Below are 22,811 nucleotides of genomic sequence, written 5' to 3'. Positions count from 1 at the left end.
CTAGAATCTAACTTTAATTCTGTAGCTGAGTAGTTTGCCAACTTTTTCCTGCTGTGAGTATAATTGATGTTTATTTAAGAATGACAACATTGTCACTTTTTCCACATCCTTCGAATATTGTGTACAAAATGGCATTATAATAGGGCTCACCAGGAGGTACACTGTAATTCTTTTGGTGATTTCTTTTCCACTCAGAATTTTTTTCAGTCACATCATTCATATAATAATAACAATAAGGACAAGGCTTGAGTTATTAATTATTTTAGGTGCCAGGGAAGGCAAGAATATGCAGTTGCAAGCACACAGTAGTGAGTGAAATTGAGCAAGAGCAGAGGGAAAAAACAGTTACCTCAAATGAGCTTTTGAATCTTGAGCTATAGTTGCACCATAGGTTCATAGGTTTGCTTCTATAGCTCTTGAGTCCATAGGTTTGATTCTATAGATATTTTAATATTTTAGTCTGCAAGGGCAGCTTTTCATTGGTGCTTGCACTGCTGAATATACTTAGACTTGTGTATGCATAGTATTTCCTGTCACACAGATGGAGAAGCCTTTTGCACATTTTTTGTCCTATGCACACACAAAAAAGAAGAAAGAAGATTCCTACAGGTATCTGATACAGCTCAGTTTGGACTGGGTCATCTATAATGTCCTTGGAAAAGTTCTACTGCATTTCATAAAATTATTGTGAGTTTGAGGGACAGGAAGGACTGGATGAAGGATAAAAGTGTGTATGTATAAAGGCATACAGGTATATGGTTTTTGTTTTGGGTTGGTTGTATTTTTTGTTGTTGTTTGTTGTTATTTTTAAGAAAGCACAGCTGTCTTATGTGTGAGTTGTGGACCAAGATCAAAGTGTGGCAAAAGTCTTTGTTGCAAAGAAATCTCTCTTATTCTAGTTAAAACATTATGTCATTTTTTACTGTTATAGCTTGCTTTGCAAAGGCCTTGTTTGCTGTAAGGTGCTTAAAAATCAGGCTCCTTATTACCGCAACAGCTGCTTTGGCTTCTTGTAAGTATGCTGCAAACTGAAATCCAGGGAATATTGCACATTGGTAAGGATATATGTAAAGCTGCCCTTAAATTATTATTTGCTTCACACACTTCATAGAAGTCTTCATATGACTAATAAAAGCTGAGACGTTTATAAACTTACTGCCAGAAGATTTTCAAGATTAAGAACATGATTGACATCCATTCAAATTGTGTTTGAAATCTGGGAAGAGACTGTCTTCTCTGGAAATAAATATGGGTGCAGTATTAAAAAGTTATGTTGATAAATGTTCCAAATTGTTAAAATAGTCTTTCTTGGCATATATTACACTAGGGAATCTCAAATGATCCAAGCTTACTTTTATATCTGCAGTAAAGGCTGATCCTAAAGAGTTTGCACATGAGGATGGTGCCAGAAGAATTATAATTTCATTTGAAACCAATGTTAAAATATTGCAATTCAGTTGTTCTCTTCCCCCCCCCCCCACCCCCAGACACACGCCCCATTTTTGTTGTTATTTTTAAATGGCTTTGCCATTATCAGACATGGGAATGACTTTTTTAAAAATACCAGATGCCTAGTTTGTAAAAATAAGTACCGTATTTCCCTGAAAATAAGACAGGGTCTTCTATTAATTTTTGCTCCCAAAAACTCATTAGAACTTATTTTCAGGGGATGTTTTATTTTGCTCACTTACAACAATCTACATTTATTCAAATACAGTCATGTCATCTCCTGGTTGCTGCACAATGGCGGAGGGTGGGGTTTAACTTAACTAGGGCTTATTTTGGGGGTAGGGCTTACTGTATATTACGAGCATCCTAAAAATCATACTAGGGCTTATTTTCAGGTTAGGTCTTATTTTTGGAGAAACAGGGTAGAGCCAATACATGATCAGCTAGAGTAATAAACAACAACAGCAAGATGGAGTAGAAAAGCTTGAATATTATCTGCATAGACCAGGACTGAGAATCATGTACCCCACTCAACCCAGACCATTTCCTTCCGTTACTCAGAATGGTCCATACAGAAGTCTCCAGGTGGCATAATTCATCTCTAAAGCTACAGAGCTACAGTATGTGATGTCTTATTCTAGCAGCCCAAAGGAGTGCAGGGAAAATAGAAAATGGCACTTGGAATCTTAGAAGTTGACTGTCCCATCACAGAGCAACACTGTTGTTCTTTACTTACTGTAAAGCAAATTTATCAGTTTTTAGACAAGTGTGCATTGCACTAGTTCTTTAGGTTATTGCCATATCAAACCAGTTATGCTTCCTCGGAACAAGGAGGCAACCTTGAGTCTCTTTGAGATGACAGCTCTTTCAGTGCACCTGCTAAATCAGAAGTTGGGGTAGATAAGAAATAGGCATTCTGCAAGATTTTTATCCTTGTATGTAGTGTGGTCCTCAGCAGTCTCAAAACTATGGACTAGCAGAAGGTGTGCCTTGCATGTCATAGGCACACAAGGATTGATAGTTTTGAGAACCCACTTGGACATAAATTCACATCCCATCCAAAAGTTCCAGATGGACCCATCATTCCCTTAGCTTCAACATCTGTTCTTGAAAACATTTCTTTCTTGAGAAAGTCTATAAAACCTAGCCCCTTCGGTGTGATTGCAACACTGTAGGCATTTGCACAACCTTAGTCCCCCTGTAGTGTGTAAAATCCTTCTCTCTTTCTCAGAATCCCCTTCAGTGTTATAGCCTACTTATTTAAATTATTTGTCATACAGATATGTACTCTAAAACAATTGAAATATGTGGGATATGTTGACAATGTGGCTAATTTACTACAATTGCTTTTACTGACTTAAAATCACAAGGGTCTGCTTTGCTTATCCTCCCACCTGTGGACTCTTTGTACATTAAATGAAAAGTGACCTTCTTATGGACTTCCTTAGCTTTTACACATTTGAAAATTATCCGTCAGAGTAATTAACGTCAGCTATTTAATTGGTTAAAACATATATTCTTACTCAGTTAAAGGCATCTCAGTCAACTTTGTGAATTTTAATGGACTGACTTTAAATTGAAATTTGAGCTGATAGGTAGATAGAGCAAGGGGAAATGCTCATTTTTATCTAATCCAGACATACAGTATGTGCAGTAGTCTTCATCGTAGAAGAAACATCTCCAGTTTTTAAGAGGTGAATTTCCTCTTTTAAGATGGTGAATGAAATGCTGTTGCTTTAGCTTAGTAAGTTGCAAGTAGAGTACCCCATTTGAACTTACAGAAGAGTGGACTTACCAAATCCCCACTGATTCAGTGAGCTTACTGAAGTGTGATTTACTACTCTAAGCAATAGGATTTTGTTGTTGTTTAGTCGTTAAGTCATGTCTGATTCTTTGTAACCCCATGGACCAGAGCACGCCAGGCCCACCTGTCTTCCACTGCCTCCTGGAGTTGCGTCAAAATCTGCTTTTTAAAAATAAATAAATAAATTCTTATATTTTGAAGAGCTTATTAAATCATAATTTGGGACTTTTTTCTCAGAGAAAGGAAGAAAGAAATAAGTTTAACTGACCAGTCAAACAGTTAGCTTAAACTTTGCCACTGTAATTTGAGAACTCTGTGCAGAATGCTCAGTTCCACCACCGACAGGATTTCTATATAATTCACACTGTAGCAGGAAATAAGTGTTACTATCTCTTTCACAACATCTTGATTTTCATGGCTAAACATTTGCCCCTCCCTTTAGCCCTCTGTGATACTTTGAACATGTATGTCCAACATAATTCACTTTTCAGTAATGTACATATACTTCTTTAACCAGAATGAGAACATTCTCTTTTGGACTTATTTTCAATATTGTCTTTTAAAAAACACTCTTGTGCAAACGAGAGCCAGTTGGCACAAAGCACATTACAGAATTAAACTCCTTCTAGACTCTAGCAGGACTGCAGATTCTTCCGTGGGAGGATGGGAAGAAATATATGCAGAAAGACAAGTGTCTAAATTTGTTCCGTCAGTTCTGTATTTGGTCATATGGTGAAGTATTCATCCAAGGAGAACCTTGAGTGCAGTCTGAGTTAGTATAGACCAGGGACATAAATGATGCTTGTTGTGATACCTCACAAGAGTAGCAACTATTAGAGCAGAGCCTTCTTTGTCAGCTATATCAATTTCTCTTTTGGTCAACTATGTTAGTAAAGTCGACCCAACAGAACATGATGGGCAAAATCCCATTTTAGACTCAATTAGAGTTGGACGTGGTGGCGCTGTGGGCTAAACCGCAGAAGCCTGTGCTGCAGGGTCAGAAGACCAAGCAGTCGTAAGATCGAATCCACGTGACGGAGTGAGCTCCCGTCGCTTGTCCCAGCTCCCGCCAACCTAGCGGTTCGAAAGCATGCAAATGCAAGTAGATCAGTAGGGACCACCTCGGTGGGAAGGTAACAGCGTTCCGTGTCTAAGTCGCACTGGCCCTGTGACCACGGAAGATTGTCTTCGGACAAAACGCTGACTCTATGGCTTGGAAACGGGGATGAGCACTGCCCCCTAGAGTCGAACACGACTGGACAAAAATTGTCAAGGGGAACCTTTACCTTTACCTAGAGTTGGACACATTGAATCGAATGGGTCATTAGTTAACACTGACAGATCTCCCATTGGTTTCAATAGATCTACTGTAGCTGGGAATAAAATAGAATTTAGCCCAGGAGTATGGCCCACCAGATGTTTTTGGGCTGCAGCTTCCACCAATCCAAGCCAGAATAGCTGGTGGAGGAAATGCTGTGTGAGTAGTAGTCCAACAGCATCAGAAGGGTTATGCTCCTAGCTCTGATTTAGTCCAAATCTTATATCTTGCCCTTGTTCAAATTGAGAAACACATGTTGTAAATGTGCAATTTAGTTTACCTACTGCTGAAAAAAAGGAAGAGATTTCAAGGACTATTCAAGGTTTTTACTGAGATCTGAAGAAAGCAGGGATGAGGTGAAGGCAAGAAATCATGTCTTCCTTTCTGCAAGCAACCCAGGTCACGTTTACTTTTTCCTTCCGTCATTTGCACAGTAACTGCCTAATAAAACTTCTCAGTGTGTGAAGAGATACATGTACTTAAATATTGCAAATATTTAAGTATTAAAAATGTGATTTCTATATTTTGGAGTGTATGCAGCCCGTAGAAATGATAGGATCTTTATCTCTTTTGTAAAGAAAAGTCAATAATGGTTATGTTTTAAGTATGAAATGTTTCTAATTATTTATTTCTTTAGATTCTCTCTTCCCCTTAGGTGGCACCTGTTCCTCCTTCCAAATGAGATCCCAGTGAAAATCCCATTAAACTGGACTCTTTTGCCTTTATCAGTAATTAAGGATTTGTAGTTGTGTTGTGTGTGTATTTTTTGAAAGGCATGCTTTTCATTTATTGTCTCCAGGGCAAAGCTCTGAATACCTGCTTTTGCCAAATTTCCATGTGATCATTAATGTTTCATCTTAAGTCCCCTGCCACTTGATATAGCATTAACAAGTGCGAGTGTTGTGATTTGCTTTGGTCTTGATCACAAAAATTAGTTTTATGGAAAACTAAATGATTTTGTATTTAATGTGTACATATATACATATCTATATATAAAGATATATATGAAGAGAGAAAATCTGACCTTCTATAAAAACCAAAAATATTAATTCTATGGCTTTTTACTTGTACTGCATGACAAGACATCTTTCTCAGTAATAATATGGTGCTTCTTGTCTCTTGCTTAAGTTGTTGATTTTCAACACTAGTTTATCCCTTTTTTTCTGCCAAACACTTGTGACAAATCTGGGTTTGTTTGTTTATTTTAATTCTTTTAACAGTAGACTTCAGTGCACTCAATAGTCATCTGTTTCTGTGTTTGATTCAAAGACAGATCTGTCCTTTTCTGGATTTAAAATAAAATGCCTTACTCCAACATGTTACCTTGCATTCTTGTTAATGCCTGAAGCAACCTGGGTGAAGTGTGTGTTTAATTCCACTAGCACAATCTTCAACAGCAATAAAATTTTTACAAAACGTGATTTCTTTACATTCAGGTTTCACAATCCAATGTATTTGTGTTAATCCATTTTTCATGTAGAATGGGATGGTTTCACATGGATTTCCTACTGGAGAGGATCATAAAGTAGTAAAGAACAGGCCAGCTGTCATGTGGCTTTGGGGAATCAGAACTATTACTAACAGCAGGGGAGTTGTATATCCACTCTTGCTATTTTTTTTCGTTTACCCTCTCCCCACCTTATACAAACTTTTGGGACCAATAGACACTTTGGAATGAATACCTCTCATGTTTAAGGGATGAGAAGGGCCACATCCAGTTTCCTTCTGCAGATACCTGTGCTGTTTAGCATGCAGAAAAGGCCCTGTGGTGCATATCAGTGTGCTGAATTCCTACAGGGAGAAGGTATGTTCTTCCCCCCATTGCCTTACCCAAAAATGCACCTCGACCAGAAGTTCACTTTCAGAAAGGACCAAAGTCACTTCATGGAATCATAGAATAATTGAGTTGGCAGAGGCCTATAATGCAGAAGTCCAGGTTAAAGCAGATCTGACAGCTGACTGTCCAATTGTCTTTTGCATGCCTCCAGCACTGGAGCGCTTGCCACCTCACGAGGCCATTGGATTCATTGTCGTACTGCTCTAACAGTTTTTTCCTCATACCCAGCCCAAACCTGACTTCATAGTGGCTTCAGTCATCTCACCCAATGTAAGCCGTGGTGTGGTTTTTAAAAGTACGCATTGGCACTATTTTTAAACTCTAACAGGGCTTCTGTCACCGCCAGCTGATGCTGGGGGACTTCCCAGCTGCTGACAGCACAAGGGCCAGTGCTTATCATGTGGCAGGAATGAAGCTGCTGGAGCTGCCTCTTAGGCATGGACAGTATTGCTACCTGGGCAGTGCTGTGGAAGCTTCCCAGTCACCTTGGCACTGGCTAGCTAGCAACATCTTGCTGGGCATGAGGGCAGCTGGAGGGGCTCATTCGTCCCCATATGGCAAGCAGGCAAGACTGCCACAATCCTGACATTGTCAGCAGTGGTAAGAAGCTTGTGGGCCTGGGACTGCTTCATGTCATGCAAGGATGATAATGAGCAGTAAAAAAAACAAACTTGCTGCAGGTTATCTGAAATTTGTAGTTCCTGCCCTAGCCCCTATGACCACTTGATATTTTTTCAGTATATGAGATTTGTCCAAAACCACCTAAGGTTTGGCAAAAAAAAAATCTGCCAACAACTAACCATTACTGGCATTTGGGCAGAAACAACAGGAAGGTTTCCCACATCTGCAGTCGCATGGTGGAGTCATATCTGGGACACAGAAGTTGATAATTCAATATGATGGACCCTAGGCTGACTGAACTCTATCATGTTCTAACAGGACAATATTTGATGGCTTTTTAATGACTCTCCTGTAGTAACAAATAGAAGCCCAGCCTCTCGAAAGTCATAAAGTGATGATAAATTATTGTCTTAAATAATTTGCGCAGCTTGTCGCTTTAAAATTATTTGGATTTAGGGCAGAATACATGTGTGTTTCTTAATTCTACAGCATCCTTTGAAGGGTGGCACTCCTGGAGTTAGTTACATTTAAGGTGTGTATGGGTATGAGGCTAGGGTTAGGATAGGCTTCAGAGCAGGGCTGACATTTTCTCCTTGAGGGCTCTATTCCTTCAGAGAAGGTCCACGCCCCTGTGGTGGGCGGAGCCGGAACACCTTTAGGAAACCTGTAGCTGGGCTATATAAAATTAGGACAGGGACCACAGGTTAATCACCTGTGTTTCATATTATGTGATTTACACAACGCCGTCATCATTGATCTTGACAGAGAACCAGGATTTGAACCCACTGTCCCATTCCACCTAAGCCAGTAGTATTTATTCCGAAAGTTCATTAAACCACAGTTGAGAGAAGTGAAGGAACCCAAAACTGTGTGTTTATTTTAGTCCTGAATTTTTATATAGAATATATTACAGTCAGAATCCTCCTCTTTGAATCAAAAGATTAACAAAATTATTGCAAGTTATTTTCTCCAGTAAATCTAAAAGGAAAACATTCTAAAAAGCTGTCGTGGTTTTAAAACAAAGGAAAATAAGGAGGGGGAGGATAACAAACAACCCCTTTTTCTCAATAGAAAATTTGTGAGTGCCTGTGATGTCATAATCCCAACGTTACAAGAGAAAACTGATAGCCAGTAAAGCAAGCATGAAAGCAAACAACAAGTAATTAATGATGGAGCGCAGTACTACCACACACACATACACATAGAGAGGTGGCTGTTTTTCCTAGCGATATTGGCTTTCTATGCAAAATGCGCCCACGCTCTTCTTACTCCCTTTTAAAATTTTAAAAAAGAGAGAGTAAATGTCAGGGTTTAATACATTGAATTAAAACTTCTGGCTTTTTGCTCACATCGCATGTCAAGGAAGCATCAGCCTCTTCTCAGGGCGTGGAGCTTGTGAGCCACTTTCTCCAGTTCTGCCTCGATGGCTGCCAGGCTTTCCAGATCTTGATCCTACAAGAAGAATGGAAATGTACAGCATTTAGAGCTGCAAACCACTGTGGCAGGAAGTGTTGTCCCCCATAGGTGCAGTTCAAAGGATGGGTGTGAGTGAGAAGAGTCAGATTTCTACACTTCTCAAACATGCTGTCTGAAGAAATTTCTCAAGCCCTCTTCCTCATTTTAGGTTCAGACTGGGTTTCAGAAGGCATTCCCGAAATGATTCCCTTTTTTTATGATAGCCTTTCAGATTTTTACATTATACTTTTTGTGTGTTTTATTTTGTTTGACTTTATGATGTACTTTGTATAGTTTCTTAATTTGAACAGATAAAATTTAAGTTTTTTAAAAAGAAGGTAAGAGTCTCAGTAAGGCTGAAAGACCTGCTATTTTATGTATCTCTTTGGATTCTTCAAACAGAACTTAAGCAATCATGGGCCTATAATAAAGTGGGGTGAGGTAGGTGGCTGCCTCAGGTAGGAGATCCTTCAACAAGGGGCAGCAGGAGGTATTGGGGGAGAGCTGTATCAGAGTTTGCTCTGTAGCCACGATACTAGCCTTTTGCCCTAAGGTGCAGCTGTAGATGCTCTCCCACCCAGTCAGTTTTTTCATGTGAAATGGAGGGCGCAACATCTTGTGCTCCCCCTCATGTAGCAAATTACGTTGGGCCAGCTCTGCCTGGAAAAGTAGCCTTCTAAGAGTATAATTACTGATGGTGGTTTTAACCTTGCCATTAGTGGCTCTCCAGTGTCACTTGTGGTATTGACAGCCACGCGAGAAGGAGGTATTCCTACTGTTATTGTTATTTCCAGAAGGACAGCTATGCTTGTTGCAGCAGAAATAACACACAATTGTGATGTCTTAAAGACTGGGCTCTTTGCCACTCTTACTATCCCACCCTTCCCCCTGGGGTGGGGGGTGGGTTCAAGGTTATAATTTCCAGACCGTCTGCCCTGCCTCTCTTAAGCTGGTCTGCTGCCTTTTGGTGTGGCGAAAGATGCTTTCCCCTGCTCAGTGAGAGAAGTAAGAATTATACACATGTCCGGGCAATTTTGTACAAGTTCTGCCTCAGGCATCAAAATGCCTCAAGTTGTCTCTGCAGAAAACAATACAAGCAGAGATCGTTCTTCATCAGCCCTGCTAATTGGTGTCTGTGTTTCTTCTTGTACGTGTTTCTCCACCACCACTCTCTCACCTGACAACACAGCCTGTGACAGCTGAATGAGTATATACCCCTGAGGGCATATACCTCTTTCCCTCCCTCTCGCCTCCTCTTTACTGAGCTGAAGAGGAGGGTTTGTGTTCTCCTGAGGCACCCACGGGATTGTCACCAAGGTTTCTTGGTCACGTACCTCGTCCCTTGTCAGTGTCTTAGTAATTCTCTGAGAGTACCGTGGTTGTGTGCCTGCAAGGTAGACACTGAAACCGGAGCCACAAGGCAGAATTTGTTGTTGTTGAGGGAAAGGGTGATGCTTTATTGGTTCATCTTGCAGCCAGTCAAGTGGGCCTCTCTTTCCTGATTGTTAGAGACTATTGTTATTGGACCCCAGGGACAGAAGGCTCCTCTAACTTTGAGTAGGTTTGTGGAATAGAGCTAGACCAACCGTCCAGCAAAGCGAGGGAGTCCTTCAGGCAGCATGTGCTGAGGGGTGGACAGCGGCCTATTCCTCACCCCCACATGCCATAACTCAGGAGGGGACATGGAAACCTGGTCACCCTAAGCATTCCACTGATCTTCCCCTGAAGGTCAAGGGCAGTATGACTGTTTTTCTGCTTGGTCTCTGCTTGCCTTTTGTTAGCCTGTGTATTTATTTTGCAGCTGAGGATTTGGGGACTAATATAGCTCCAACTATTGCACCTCGTCTGCTTTTAATTCAGCTGTGCTGGTCATCCTCATCTCCGACTACCAGTTGCTAAAGATTGTATCTAAACTCAAAGGGATTAACTGCATGTGAGAAGCAGCAAAGTTTTTTTTGGTCATTCCTGTAGAGCCAGGGCAAGCAGTGCTATTTCTGACCCTCCCTACCATGGGTCACAAGGAAGAGGAGAAAATGATATCCCTGCCCCCACTCAAAAGGAAGACATAAATTATGCTTTCAAAGAAAAGGAATTAGACAGCATACTTTTCAGTTTGGTGCTTTGATGGCTACTTTTCCATGAGTCCCAACACATAGTACCCTACACATACTCCTAATAATAATTAAAGAAGTGTAAACTAGTTGGTGGATTGCTGCTTTGTTGTGGTGAAGGGGCTTGAGCAGTTCAGAGAAGCTATGGGCTATGTGGTGCAGTGACACCCAAGACAGACAGGTCATAGTGGAGAGTCCTGACGAAGTGCAATTGAACTAAAAGCTGGACATGGTCAAACAGGAGATGGCAAGAATAAACATTGACACCCTGGGTGTCAGTGAACTAAAATAGATGGGAATGGACAAATTCAATTCAGATTATTATCATATCTACTATTGTGGGCAAGGAATATGAGTGGAAGAAATGGAGTAGTCCTCATAGTCAACAAAAGAGTGGGAAAAGCTGTACTGGGATACAATCTCAAAAATGATAGAATGGCTTCAATATGAATCTAAGGCAGACCTTTCAACATCACAGTAATCCAAGTTTATGCACCAACCATTGATGCTGAAGAGGCTGAAATTGGCCAATTCGATGAAGACTTACAACACCTTCTAGAACTGACACCAAAGAAAGACGTTCTTGTCATTCTAGGGAACTGGAATGCTAAAGTAGGGAATCAAGAAATAAAAGGAACAACAGGTTTGGCCTTGGAGTTGAAAATGAAGCAGGGCAAAGGCTAATAGAGTTTTGTCAAGAGAACAAGCTGGTCATCACAAAGACTCTTTTCCAACAACACAAAAGGCGACTCTACACATGGACATCGCCAGATGGGCAATACCGAAATAAGATTGATTATGTTGTCTGTAGCTAAAGATGGAGAAGCTCTATACAGTCAGCAAAAACAAGACCTGGAGCTGATTGTGGCTCTGATCATGAGCTTCTTATAACAAAACTCAAGATTAAACTGAAGGAAAAACCACTGGGCTAGTCAGATATAATCTAAACCACTGGTTCTTAACCTTGGGTTACTCAGGAGTTTTGGACTGCAACTCCCAGAAGCCTTCACCACCAACTGTGCAGGCTGGGGTTTCTGGGAGTTGCAGTTCAAAAACATCCAAATAACAAAGGTTAAGAACCACTGATCTAAACCAAATCCCTTATGAATACACAGTGGAAGTGAAGAACAGATTTAAGGAACTCGATTTGGTTGACAGAGTGCTAGAAGAACTATGGATGGAGGCTCGTAACATTGTACAGGAGGAAGCAACAAAAACCATCCCAAAGAAAAGGAAATGCAAGAAAGCAAAGTGGCTGTCCAACGAAGCCTTAGAAATAGCAGAGAGGAGAAGGGAAACAAAATGCAAGGGAGATAAGGAAAGTTACAGAAAATTGAATGCAGACTTCCAAAGAATAGCAAGGAGAGACAAGAGGGCCTTCTTAAATGAACAGTGCAAAGAAATAGAGGAAAAGAATAGAAAGGGAAAAACCAGAGATCTGTTCAAGAAAATTGGGGATATTAAAGGAACCTTTTATGTAAAGATGGACATGATAAAGGACAAAAATGGGAGGGACCTAACAGAAGCAGAAGACATCAAGAAGAGGTGGCAAGAATACACAGAGGAATTATACCAAAAAGATCTGGATGTTCTGGACAAAGCAGATAGTGTGGTTGCTGACCATAAGCCAGACATCCTGACGAGTGAAGTCAAGTGGGCCTTAGAAAGCAAGGCTTACAAAGCCAGTGGAGGTGATGGCATTCCAGTTGAACTGTTTGAAATCTTAAAATATGACGCTGTTAAGGTGCTACACTTCATATGCCAACAAGTTTGGGAAACTCAACAGTGGCCAGAATTGGAAAAGATCAATCTACATCCCAATCCCAAAGAAGGGCAGTGCCAAAGAATTCTCCAATTATCGTACAATTGCACTCATTTCACACGCTAGCAAGGTTATGCTCAAAATCTTCCAAGGTAGGCTTCAGCAGTATGTGCACCGAGAACTCCAAAAAGTACAAGCTGGATTTCGAAGGGGCAGAGAAACCCAAGAGCAAATTGCTAATATGCACTGGATTATAGAGAAATACTAAGAGTTCCAGAAAAACATCTACTTCTGTTTCATTGTCTACGCAAAAGCCTTTGACTGTGTGGACCACATCAAACTATGGCAAGTTCTTAAAGAAATGGGAGTGCCTGACCACCTTATCTATCTACTGAGAAACCTATATGTGGGACAGGAAGCAACAGTTAGAACTGGACATGGAACAACTGATTGGTTCAAAATTGGGAAAGGAGTACGACAAGGCTGTATATTGTCCCCCAGCTTATTCAACTTATATGCAGAATACATCACGCGGAAGGCTGGACTGGAGGAATCCTAAACCGGAATTAAGATTGCCGGAAGAAATATCAACAACCTCAGGTATGCAGATGATACCACTCCGATGGCAGAAAGTAAAAAGGAATTAAAGAAGCTTTTAATGAGGGTGAAAGCGGAGAGTGCAAAAAATGGCTTGAAGCTCAACATAAAAAAAAAACTAAGATCATGGCCACTGGTCTCATCACCTGGCAAACAGAAGGGAAAGATATGGAGGCAGTGACAGATTTTACTTTCTTGGGCTCCATGATCACTGCAGATGGTGACAGCAGCCAGGATTTTAAAAGACGCCTGCTTCTTGGGAGGCAAGCGATGACAAACCTAGACAGCATCTTAAAAAGCAGAGACATCACCTTGCCAACAAAGGTCCACATAGTCAAAGCTATGGTTTTACCAGGAGCGATGTAGGGAAATGAGAGCTGGACCATAAAGAAGGCTGACCGCCGAAGAATTGATGCTTTTGAATTGTGGTGCTGGAGGAGACTCTGGAAAGTCCTCTGTACTGCTAAGAGAACAAACCTATCCATTCTGAAGAAAATCAACCCTGAGTGCTCACTGGAAGGACAGATCCTGAAGCTGAGGCTCCAATACTTTGGCCATCTCATGAGAAGAGAAGACTCCCTGAAAAAGACGCTGATGAAGTGCGAAGGCAAGAGGAGAAGGGGACGACAGAGGATGAGATGGATGGACAGTGTCACCAAAAGTACCAACATGAGTTTGACCAAACTCCGGGAGACAGTGGAAGACAGGAGGGCCTGGTGTGCTCTGGTCCATGGGGTCACGAAGAGTCGGACATGACTTATCAACCAAACAACAACGAAAAACTAGTTGATATGTTTATAACCTGCTTCTCTTTCCTTTCCTTTTAAATTTTTCTTTGCTAAGATGCTCCCCAATCATAGGCAATATGCACTGTGCTTATGTCTAGGACAGCATCAGTTAACTACTGTGTCAAACCAGTGGTGGGGAACCTGTGGTGCTTTGAGTATTGTTTCATTCCAACTCCCATCAACTCCAGGCAATATAGATATTTTTAGGGATAATGGAAATCATGGCCAAATGATTTCCACGCAAAGTTTATTCTTAAGATTCAACAGCCTAAACTTCTTACATAGTTACATTACTGCAGCATAAAATGACTACACTAGGAAGTAAGTTGCCCCAAGCTAAGAAGTCACCTTAGACATTGTTTGTTGCATACTAAGTTGTGTGACTCAGCAAGCAACTTACAATGTCTAAGGTGATTTCTTAACTTGGGGCAATTCACCCCCAAAAGTTAAAGCCATTTGCTTAGCTATGCCAGAAGATTTTGACCAACATATAATTCAGAAATGATTTTGCATAGAGGATTCCTACCTCTGTCCGCCTGTTAGCGCTTCCTTCTTCATCTTTTTTTTCTTCAGGCATGGCAACAAGTGGAAAGCCCCCTTCACTGCTTTCCTCTTTTGAATGATGCTTTGGTGGCCTCTCCATGTTGTCTTCGGAGTTGCGGAAGTCATACTTGTGGGAACTCATAGCCAGCTTCATAGACCTATCTGGGTCTTCACTGCTTTCTGTTTCTTCTCCACGCTTTGTGGTGGTCAGTTGCTTGGCCAGCTCATCCATTTTGTTCCATTTCTTGGCATCTTCTAAAGCTCTGGAGGAATCCTCTTCCATTTCCTCACGTTCAGTATCCCTAACATGGGAGGAATCATCATCCTGCCTGGTTTCATCAAGAGAGTGATGTCTTCCTCCTTTTGTGTGGTGGTATTTCTCTTTTTCTCCTGAAGCATTTTCATCCTGTTCAAATCTTTTCGTGTCCTGGTTATCTAGAAGGATATCGGCAAACATGCATATGTGTTTATTCGTTGTATGTGGAGCCTTTGTTTACTTCAAGTGAACTGAATCCAGTCATTACTTCTCCCGACTCAGAAATATATTCCTTACTAATAACTTTACTAAGAAACTTAAAAGTGCCATTCCAGACATGACATTTTAAAGTATTTACCCAGGACATTTCAAACACACACCTATAAATATTTTCTGAATGCGACAAAGTATGGAAGTATGTATAATACACATGCACACTAGTTACAGAGTGAAAACTGGCTGTAAACCTCTTGGACTTGCGTACTTGGAGGTACCTGGTTAATATTTCAACGACATGCTAAGACAGAAACCCATGTTCATAATTCGAAAGACATTCATGACCAGAATTATGAATCACTGCCAACACACTGAATCCACTTCAGCTACAGCTTAAGTTTTACTACTGATTTCAGTGTGGGAATGATCAGCCACGAATAGTTCCTATGTAAAAATGTTTAGCTTATAATGGGTGGTGTCTATCCATTGTCTGAATTGTAAGTAAGAAAAAAATGGACTTTTACAAGCTGTGCCCACTGTTAGAAGACAGAAATATAGTCATTATTGTTTGTGATTTGGAGGGTTCTTCATAATACTATTGAAGGTCCCTCTTTGGGGTTACCTTTAAAAACTGGCAAGAAATCTTTTGTCTGATTCTTTAGTAGTTGGTTTCCCCACATGTCTTCAAACATCTGCACCAGATGCACATTTGTCCCTGGGAACACTGAACATGCCTTTATTATATCTTTAGATCCCTAATTGGCTTCTCTCCTGGTGATCTGAGGGAGTTATCTCCTTGTACATTATAAACCCCTTCATGGAGGGGTGCATAATTTTCTCTTTGTTCCTCTGACTGAGTGATCAAAAATGACATCAGTAACCACAGCACCAATCCCCATCCACCCCTCTGTTTCCATGTCGAGCAAGTATGCCGGGCCAAGGAAAAGGTGCAAGAATAGCCAAGTGTCACATGCCCACCCCCAGTCTTGCCATTTTGTAAATAACACTGAAATAGAACTGATCACCTGACATTTATGCTCAGGGTGAAGTAGGTGTTAGTGAATGCAGGCCTCGCAAAGTAATCAATGAAATAAGGGGGCTTGGGCATATACCGATGGACGTACCATCTTCCCTTTGATCCTCCATATCCTCTGAACTGAGAGGATTTTCCTCTTCAGAGGTGTTCCTCTCTTTCTCTTCTTCTTCTTCTTCATCTTCATCTCCTCCTTCTTCTCCGTCCTTTTCTTCCTCTTCCTCATCCTCTTCTTCTTCCTCAATCTGTTCTCTGACATTTTCCTCTTTGCTTTCCTCATGGCTGTGTTGGTAAGCATGCTCCTTCTCCTCTTCTTCAAATTCATCTGCTTCTCTCTGGTCAGGCACCTCGTCATCTTGGGCATTGTTGCGGATATGATTGTCTATGGCGTCATCCCATGGCAGTTCAGTCTCACTAACCTTGTTGCTATCAAATCCCACACCGTTTTCCTTGTCGTCTTCAGACTCAACATCTCGAACCCTAGGCTCTCTCTCCCCCCAGCTGTTTCCCTCCTCTTTGGAACCATCCCGTTCTCTGTTCTGCTGACTCTTCTCTGCCTCTAGCTCAGCCAAGGAAGCAACAGGATCCTCATCTGGAGACTCGTCCAATAGATCTGGAAGTCAAATAATAAAACAAGAATGAAGCAAAAAAGCAGGAAATAATTCTGTATATGTGTGTAGTGGAATGCTAGATACATGAAAAAACCCCATTAATCCATAACCAAATATCTTAACATCTGCTATATGAAACACAGATGAGGTCTGATGTATAACCAAGGTTGTGGGAAGTGGTACCCAAAGTCTGGAATGGTTTTGATGGAAAAACTATAATTAGGCTCATGCTCCGGTTTTAGTTTTTTATTTCATTTATTATTAAGTTATTTTAACTTCTAAGAAGAAAGAAAAGTACTTTTGTGATTTGCTGCCTTGAGTGTCAGAACTGTTTGGACCACTTTAAGGGATAAGAGTAACTGACTTAGAAGCAGGTGTTGTTCTTTACTTCAACTCATGCAACAGAATGTCCTGAGAGCTGACCTTTGCTGTGTGGGATGGAGCGTTTTTGTGTTTACTAGAGAGCTGGAAGTTCAATATGGCTCCATGGCTGAAGTTTTCCTCCATTGCAGGAACAACCGTGTGGTGTTCATATGTTTACACCACTGTGGTGGTTGACTTCCGATGTGGAGCAGGTGGGCCTGCAAGGCCATTTGAAATGAAATCCAGGCTCACGTTGCTGTGCTTGGATTTTGTGTGGGTTATGCTGACACCAACCTCTTTCTGTGTTTGTGTTGCTTTGGCTTTCAAGGACTTCGGAGAGCTCATCTTCAAATCCGTGGCTTTTCTTTTGTTGCTCTGTCCTTTCACTTGCTCCTATTGCACATGGCCAAGTTGTGAAGGAAGGTGAGAAAGTGAAATAAGCATTTGAGAACTCTCCTCTTGTCAAATCACAAAGACTATTTCAACATATTCCTTCCCAGAACAACAAACACAGTAAACACCCAGATATTTTTTCCATTTTGCTGCATTTTTGAAAGTTCTGTTTTAAAGAGCAATGTCATATTAAATGTCCAGTTCTATGTTGCTGTGGCACATCATGAGAAGGGAACAAACACTACGTACATATTGCTATAAAGATAAAAACAGACATCCAAGAGCAAACTCCATGTTGATCTGAGCATGTTCAAGAGAATTAGAAGATCCCCAGTATGAAATTTGCCTCTGCTGTGAATTCATCATACAACCATAGAAGGCACTGTTTCTCTGAACCTCAACCCACCCAGATAAGCAATATGAAGACATAATGACACAATAGAGTGCCCTGTAGAGTTGTGAAGTTTGCAACTCAGTAATGCCTGTGAAATGCTTTGAAAACACGGACACTAAACAGCTCAATGCTCTCAATTCCATGTGCTAAACCAACTTAACTGCAGTATCAGCTACTATCATAACTGTTGACTGAAATCCTGTTTTACAGTGGGAATGGAATCATCAGCACTGGCAAATCGCTGCTAAGGGTTTCCTTTGGCTATTTTATGGTGCATTTAACTCATACACAATGCAACCGAAGTCATGTGCACCCAAACCATATTACTCAAAACAAAACAATTTAGCCAACAAATATTCTAAGGAATGTATATATTCTACAATGACTTGTTTAAAATGAATAAACTATGCATAATTGTGCTCTTATTTTGTAGAATTCATTCTGCTTTTTCAATTTTTTAATTTACTTGTGATTTGAAGACCCCTAAAGGGCTGTATTTGCTATTATTAGTCAGCAGAGAAGTTATTCAGCTGCCTCATCAGTTCCTGATTACACACTATTTCAGTCCTTATATGAACATTTGGAACAACTAGAAGGATAGTGTTGGTCTAATGAAAGCTATCTTTCTCAAGAGTTAAGACCAAAATATATTTCTTTCATACTGGCTGTTGTGGGTTTTTTGGGCTCTTTGGCTGTGTTCTGAAGGTTGTTCTTCAGAAGAACAACCTTCAGAACATGGCCAAAGAGCCCGAAAAACCCACAACAACCATTAGATCCTGGCCGTGAAAGCCTTTGCAAATACATTCTTTCATACTGACAACAGCTGACTGTTACGGATGGAGCTTTTCACACTTCCTGTATTTTGTGAATTAGCTTGTGTTTTCTTTTTATTAGTCTTCAGATAGTTTGAAGATTGGCTTGCTTTGTTCTCTTATTGGGCATCTGACATATATTTGGCCTTCATTTGCAAGTATGACTGCCCATTCACAAAGGTCTGCCTGAATGACACCTGTGGAATACGAACAGATTTCCATCTTCTAATCATAGGCCATCTGTAATGTATTGTATTTATTTATTACAGTCAGGTGACCAGCTTGTAAAACATTTTATATGGCTAAAATATAAAAAATGCAAATAAAAGCGTGTACAACAGATAATTAGTTGTGCAGTAGTTATGGTATATGGGGAAAATCAGTTACAGCGTTTTTATAGCTATCCTTTGAACCATTGGATCATCTAGGGCAAACTGGTTTGGACACACGTTTTGGGGTATAGGGAATCCTTCATACATATTTATAAGCATTTGTGAACATTTCAACCCTTTGGTGGGGACCACAAAATTTCTCTATGCTCAATAAACCACCCTCAGGCTAACACCGATCAACCTGTGACCTCGGGAGACTATAAGGGAGCGCTATAATGTAGAGTTTGGCTGATAGGACCAAATGTGTCCCATGTCCTTTTTCTGCATGCCTGGATCAGATATCCCTGGCCATTTCTTCTGTGCACTGAAATGCCAGTCAGTGTTCTGCCACGTGCCCACACCCACACCCCATGATTTCAGCTGAACTGCACCTTGGATTGCGATTTCCTGAAGCTCCTTTAGTAAGTTCTGATGGCGAAGGATAGAACGGATCCTTTCATCTGTAAAAAAAGAAACTGTTATGTGAGTTTTTCTCCTGTAACCGGAGGCTGGCATAAGATACATTTTTCTCATCAGAGTTCCATTAGCATTTTAGATAGATGAGATTCATTTTTTTTTTTGGTTTGTTTGTTTATCAATTTCATTATGGCAATCCATTAAAAAACAATTGCATTTAAAAATTCACACTGGATTCTTTATTAAACTCTTCATTTTAGAAGCGGTTAAAGTTACAGTCTTAAGGCATGCTATTGAAGCTGATGAGCTGAAACAAATCTGAAGCTTTTCTCACAAAGACCATGGTAGCTGGGGATTATGGGCGCTGTAATCTGGAAAAGACCCCCGTCTTTCCTCAATCCCCAAAAGAACAGAAAAAGAGAAACTAAACACTGTACCTCCTTGAAGAATTTCTAGGCATTCCTGGCTGATTGGGATTGGATTTGGCTTTGACACCGTGTCGGAAATGACCTCAGCAATGCATTTCATCACCTAGAAAAACATCAAATAAAGGTGTATGCCTTTATTAATGCTTTGTTCTTTGCCCAAGGAACTCTAGACCACATGTGTGTTTCTTCCATGCACCACATTCCCCCACCCCTCAACAACCCTGTGAGATCAGTTAGGACGCGGGATTGCAGCCAGCGCAAGAAATCAAGATGGCGTCATGGCTCTATTGGGATTTGAACCAGTATCCCCCTCAGTTCCATTCCAGCCATAATCAGCCACTACACTATTTAGGTAAATGAGAAAATGAAACTTGTATTGTTCTAATTATGTTTAATCTATATTCCCTCGCTGTTCTCTTTAACTCAGATTATTTGTACTGCCTAAGTAGACTGGCATCAAGGAGCAATCAGCACAGAAAGAGCAGAACCAGGAGGATGTGGAGGGTCCTGCTGCACTAAAGCTGTACTATTTCCTACTAATTGTTCCTTCTCTTTTAAAAGTCCATATTTTCTATATTATTCATGAATTTTTATTGCTTTAGTTGCCTATCTTTATGCCAAAAAAATTATTCAAGGACAATTTAATGATACTCAGCTTAAAATTTAAAAACAAAATCTTAATTCAACCACAACATAAAAACAGATCAATGGGGGGAAAAACAGTGATAAAAGAAACAGGCAGAGCTCAATCAATTAAAATCCCTTTCAGAAATAGTCCAGTTTACATGCCAAATTGTTGTTGATATATGCTGTCAAGTCACATCTGAATTAATGTCCTCCAAAAGATCATGTTATGAATTTGCAAGCTAAAGTCTGTGGTTTTCTTTATTGAATCTATCTAAAGTTTGGTCTTCCTCTTGGCTGTTGCCTTCTGTTTTTTTTACCATTATTGTCTTTTCTGGTGAGTCTCCTCTTTCCATAATACGTCCAAAATACAATAGCTTTGTTGTAGTCATTTTAGCTTCTACTGTGAGTTTAGGCTTGGTCTGATCTAGAACCCATGTATTTGTCTTTCTGGTGGTCCATGCTAATTGTAAATCTCTTCTTGAACACCACATGCCAAATGAATTGTCACTGGGAATTTTTCTGTCGGCTTTTTTTATTGTCTGGCTTTTATATTGAAATTATAACTGAAACTATCATAGTATGGATAATACTGTCTTGTCCTTGGTCTCCAGAAACATTTCCTTACACAGTTAATTATTCTTTCGTTTCTTCATAGCTGCTCTTCCAAGTTTCTGTCCTTTTCTGATTTCTTGGCAGCATTCTCATTTGGACTGATGATTTAAAAAGATATAGAAAATCTTTAACAATTTCCATTTCATCATTGTCATCCTGAAAGTTATGTAAGCAGCCCCTTATCTCCAAAGAGATTTATGGGGGGTGCCGGAGACTGGGATGAGTACGAAATCCAGACAAACCTCTAACTGCTGAGCAGAGCCACTTATTTCCCAGCCAGGTCTTGTCTAAATTTCTTCCTCAAAATCCAATCCCCTTAAGAAAGCAACACAGACATAACCATGAGATATACTCAGATTAATCTGGGCTCTAGAAATCTTTGGTAGCGAACATATAAGGCCAATTAATATTCCTCAGCTAGTCTGAACAAGAAACAATGCTTCTAGATAGAAATCAATCATTACTGTTTTATTAAAAAGAATTGCTTTAGAAAAGGCTTCAGTTGATAGTAAAATAGTTCAGTAGGTACATTTTCATTCAAGGCCAACGGAACACTCCACTCCCCCCACTCCAGCTAAAAAAAAATAAAGAAATGAAACTATGCTAACTAATATAAAGGGTAACATAGTCCATCTCACGTGTCTTGGGTCTTCAAAGGCTGATGCTAGATGAAAACCAGTCCATGGTAGGAAAAATAGTCCATTAAGGGAAAAGCACGTGTCTGCCCCTTTCTCAGGCAAACTCCATCTTTTTTCTTTTCTCCTTTCCCTCTTCCTTCTTCTTCCCAGAATGCCTCCTGGGTCTTGTTGTCCCGCCTAACTTTCTCATGGAGCTTCAGTTGTTTTCATTCTTTGTGGCAGAATTATTTTGACTACGAAAGTCTCTGCTCCCTGCTCATCTTAGCAACGAGATAACCAGAGAGCGAAGCTTCTCTGAAACAGCATGTAAAACTTTCCTACTACAGAACAGACTTTAAATCAAAATGGATGCTATTGGGACAATCTTAGGACTACATATACCATTCTAATACACATAAAAACACAAATCATCACAAGTTATACAATTCTTATGTATTCTTGATTGTCATCTTCTTAATGGTCAACTATAATCCTGCTTTTGCATTTGATTCTTTCATCTTCATTAGTAGTCCTTTTATTGCTTCCTGCCAGTAATATGGTTTTATTTGCATATCTTTTTAATTAATTATTATATGAAAATAATCCTGTCACCAATTTTGTGGGAGATATACTTGTCTGGCACTTTTGTCAACTGAGAATCATTCTGCTTCTCCATTTTTTGCCCTACTATCCCCTTCTCTAGAGTTCAAGTTACACCTCAGGATAATCAAATTTTCTGGCACAAACATTTCTTTCAGAACCTGTAGTTTCTGAAAGTAAAGTAAAAGTTGCTCTCAAAGCAATTGGAAGAAATAAATTAGCTGGAGTAGGTGGGATAACAATAGAGCTCTTTCAACAACAGAGATAATAAGATTATCATATTAAACATGGAAAAGAAAATGTTCTACAGATTGGAAATGTCTGTTATATATGCCAGTTCCCAACAAAAGAGATGCTAAAGTATGCAGTAACTGTAGGACCATTGCATTCATTTTCCATACAAGCAAATTGATGCTTAAAATTTTCTAACAAAGATTATTACCATATAGCAACTGAAAAATGACACATTTTCAACTTGGATTTGGAAATGAAAGAAACACTAGAGATCATATTGCAAATATATATCAGCTACTGGAGCATACCAAAGAGTTTCAGAAGAATATTAGGAGATGGATTATAGACTACAAAAAAAGTCTCTGACTATGTAGAAAAACTGGTGTAATGGTCAGAGTGATAAATTAGAAATCAGCAGTTCTTGGTTTAAATACAGTGGTGCCTTAACTTACGAATGCCCTGACCTATGAACAATTTGACTTATGAACAGCTCTGGCCGCAAAATTTTGCTTTGACTTGCAGCCAGAGCTTTGATCTACGAA

The 22,811-nt window shown here is 40.1% G+C and overlaps 1 protein-coding gene across 1 annotated transcript in view; it reads right to left on the bottom strand.

Annotated features, from left to right (window-relative positions):
* Positions 1 to 7,880: 7,880 nt before the first annotated feature.
* CHGA (chromogranin A) overlaps positions 7,881 to 22,811 on the bottom strand; it is a 30,548-nt gene continuing 15,617 nt past the window's right edge. The window contains exons 3-8 of the mRNA XM_020802193.3: positions 19,589 to 19,682; positions 19,127 to 19,195; positions 17,059 to 17,157; positions 15,882 to 16,403; positions 14,269 to 14,720; positions 7,881 to 8,481 (exon numbers count right to left, since the gene is read on the bottom strand). Of these exons, the coding sequence (XP_020657852.3) occupies positions 8,398 to 8,481; positions 14,269 to 14,720; positions 15,882 to 16,403; positions 17,059 to 17,157; positions 19,127 to 19,195; positions 19,589 to 19,682 (1,320 nt within the window). The 3' untranslated portion in view covers positions 7,881 to 8,397. The remainder of the gene's footprint in view (positions 8,482 to 14,268; positions 14,721 to 15,881; positions 16,404 to 17,058; positions 17,158 to 19,126; positions 19,196 to 19,588; positions 19,683 to 22,811) is intronic.

Source organism: Pogona vitticeps, chromosome 1 (assembly GCF_051106095.1).
Source record: "Pogona vitticeps strain Pit_001003342236 chromosome 1, PviZW2.1, whole genome shotgun sequence".
Lineage (NCBI taxonomy): Eukaryota > Metazoa > Chordata > Lepidosauria > Squamata > Agamidae > Pogona > Pogona vitticeps.
Note: the sequence above shows the minus strand (reverse complement) of the source record. Positions and strands in the feature narration are given on the sequence as shown.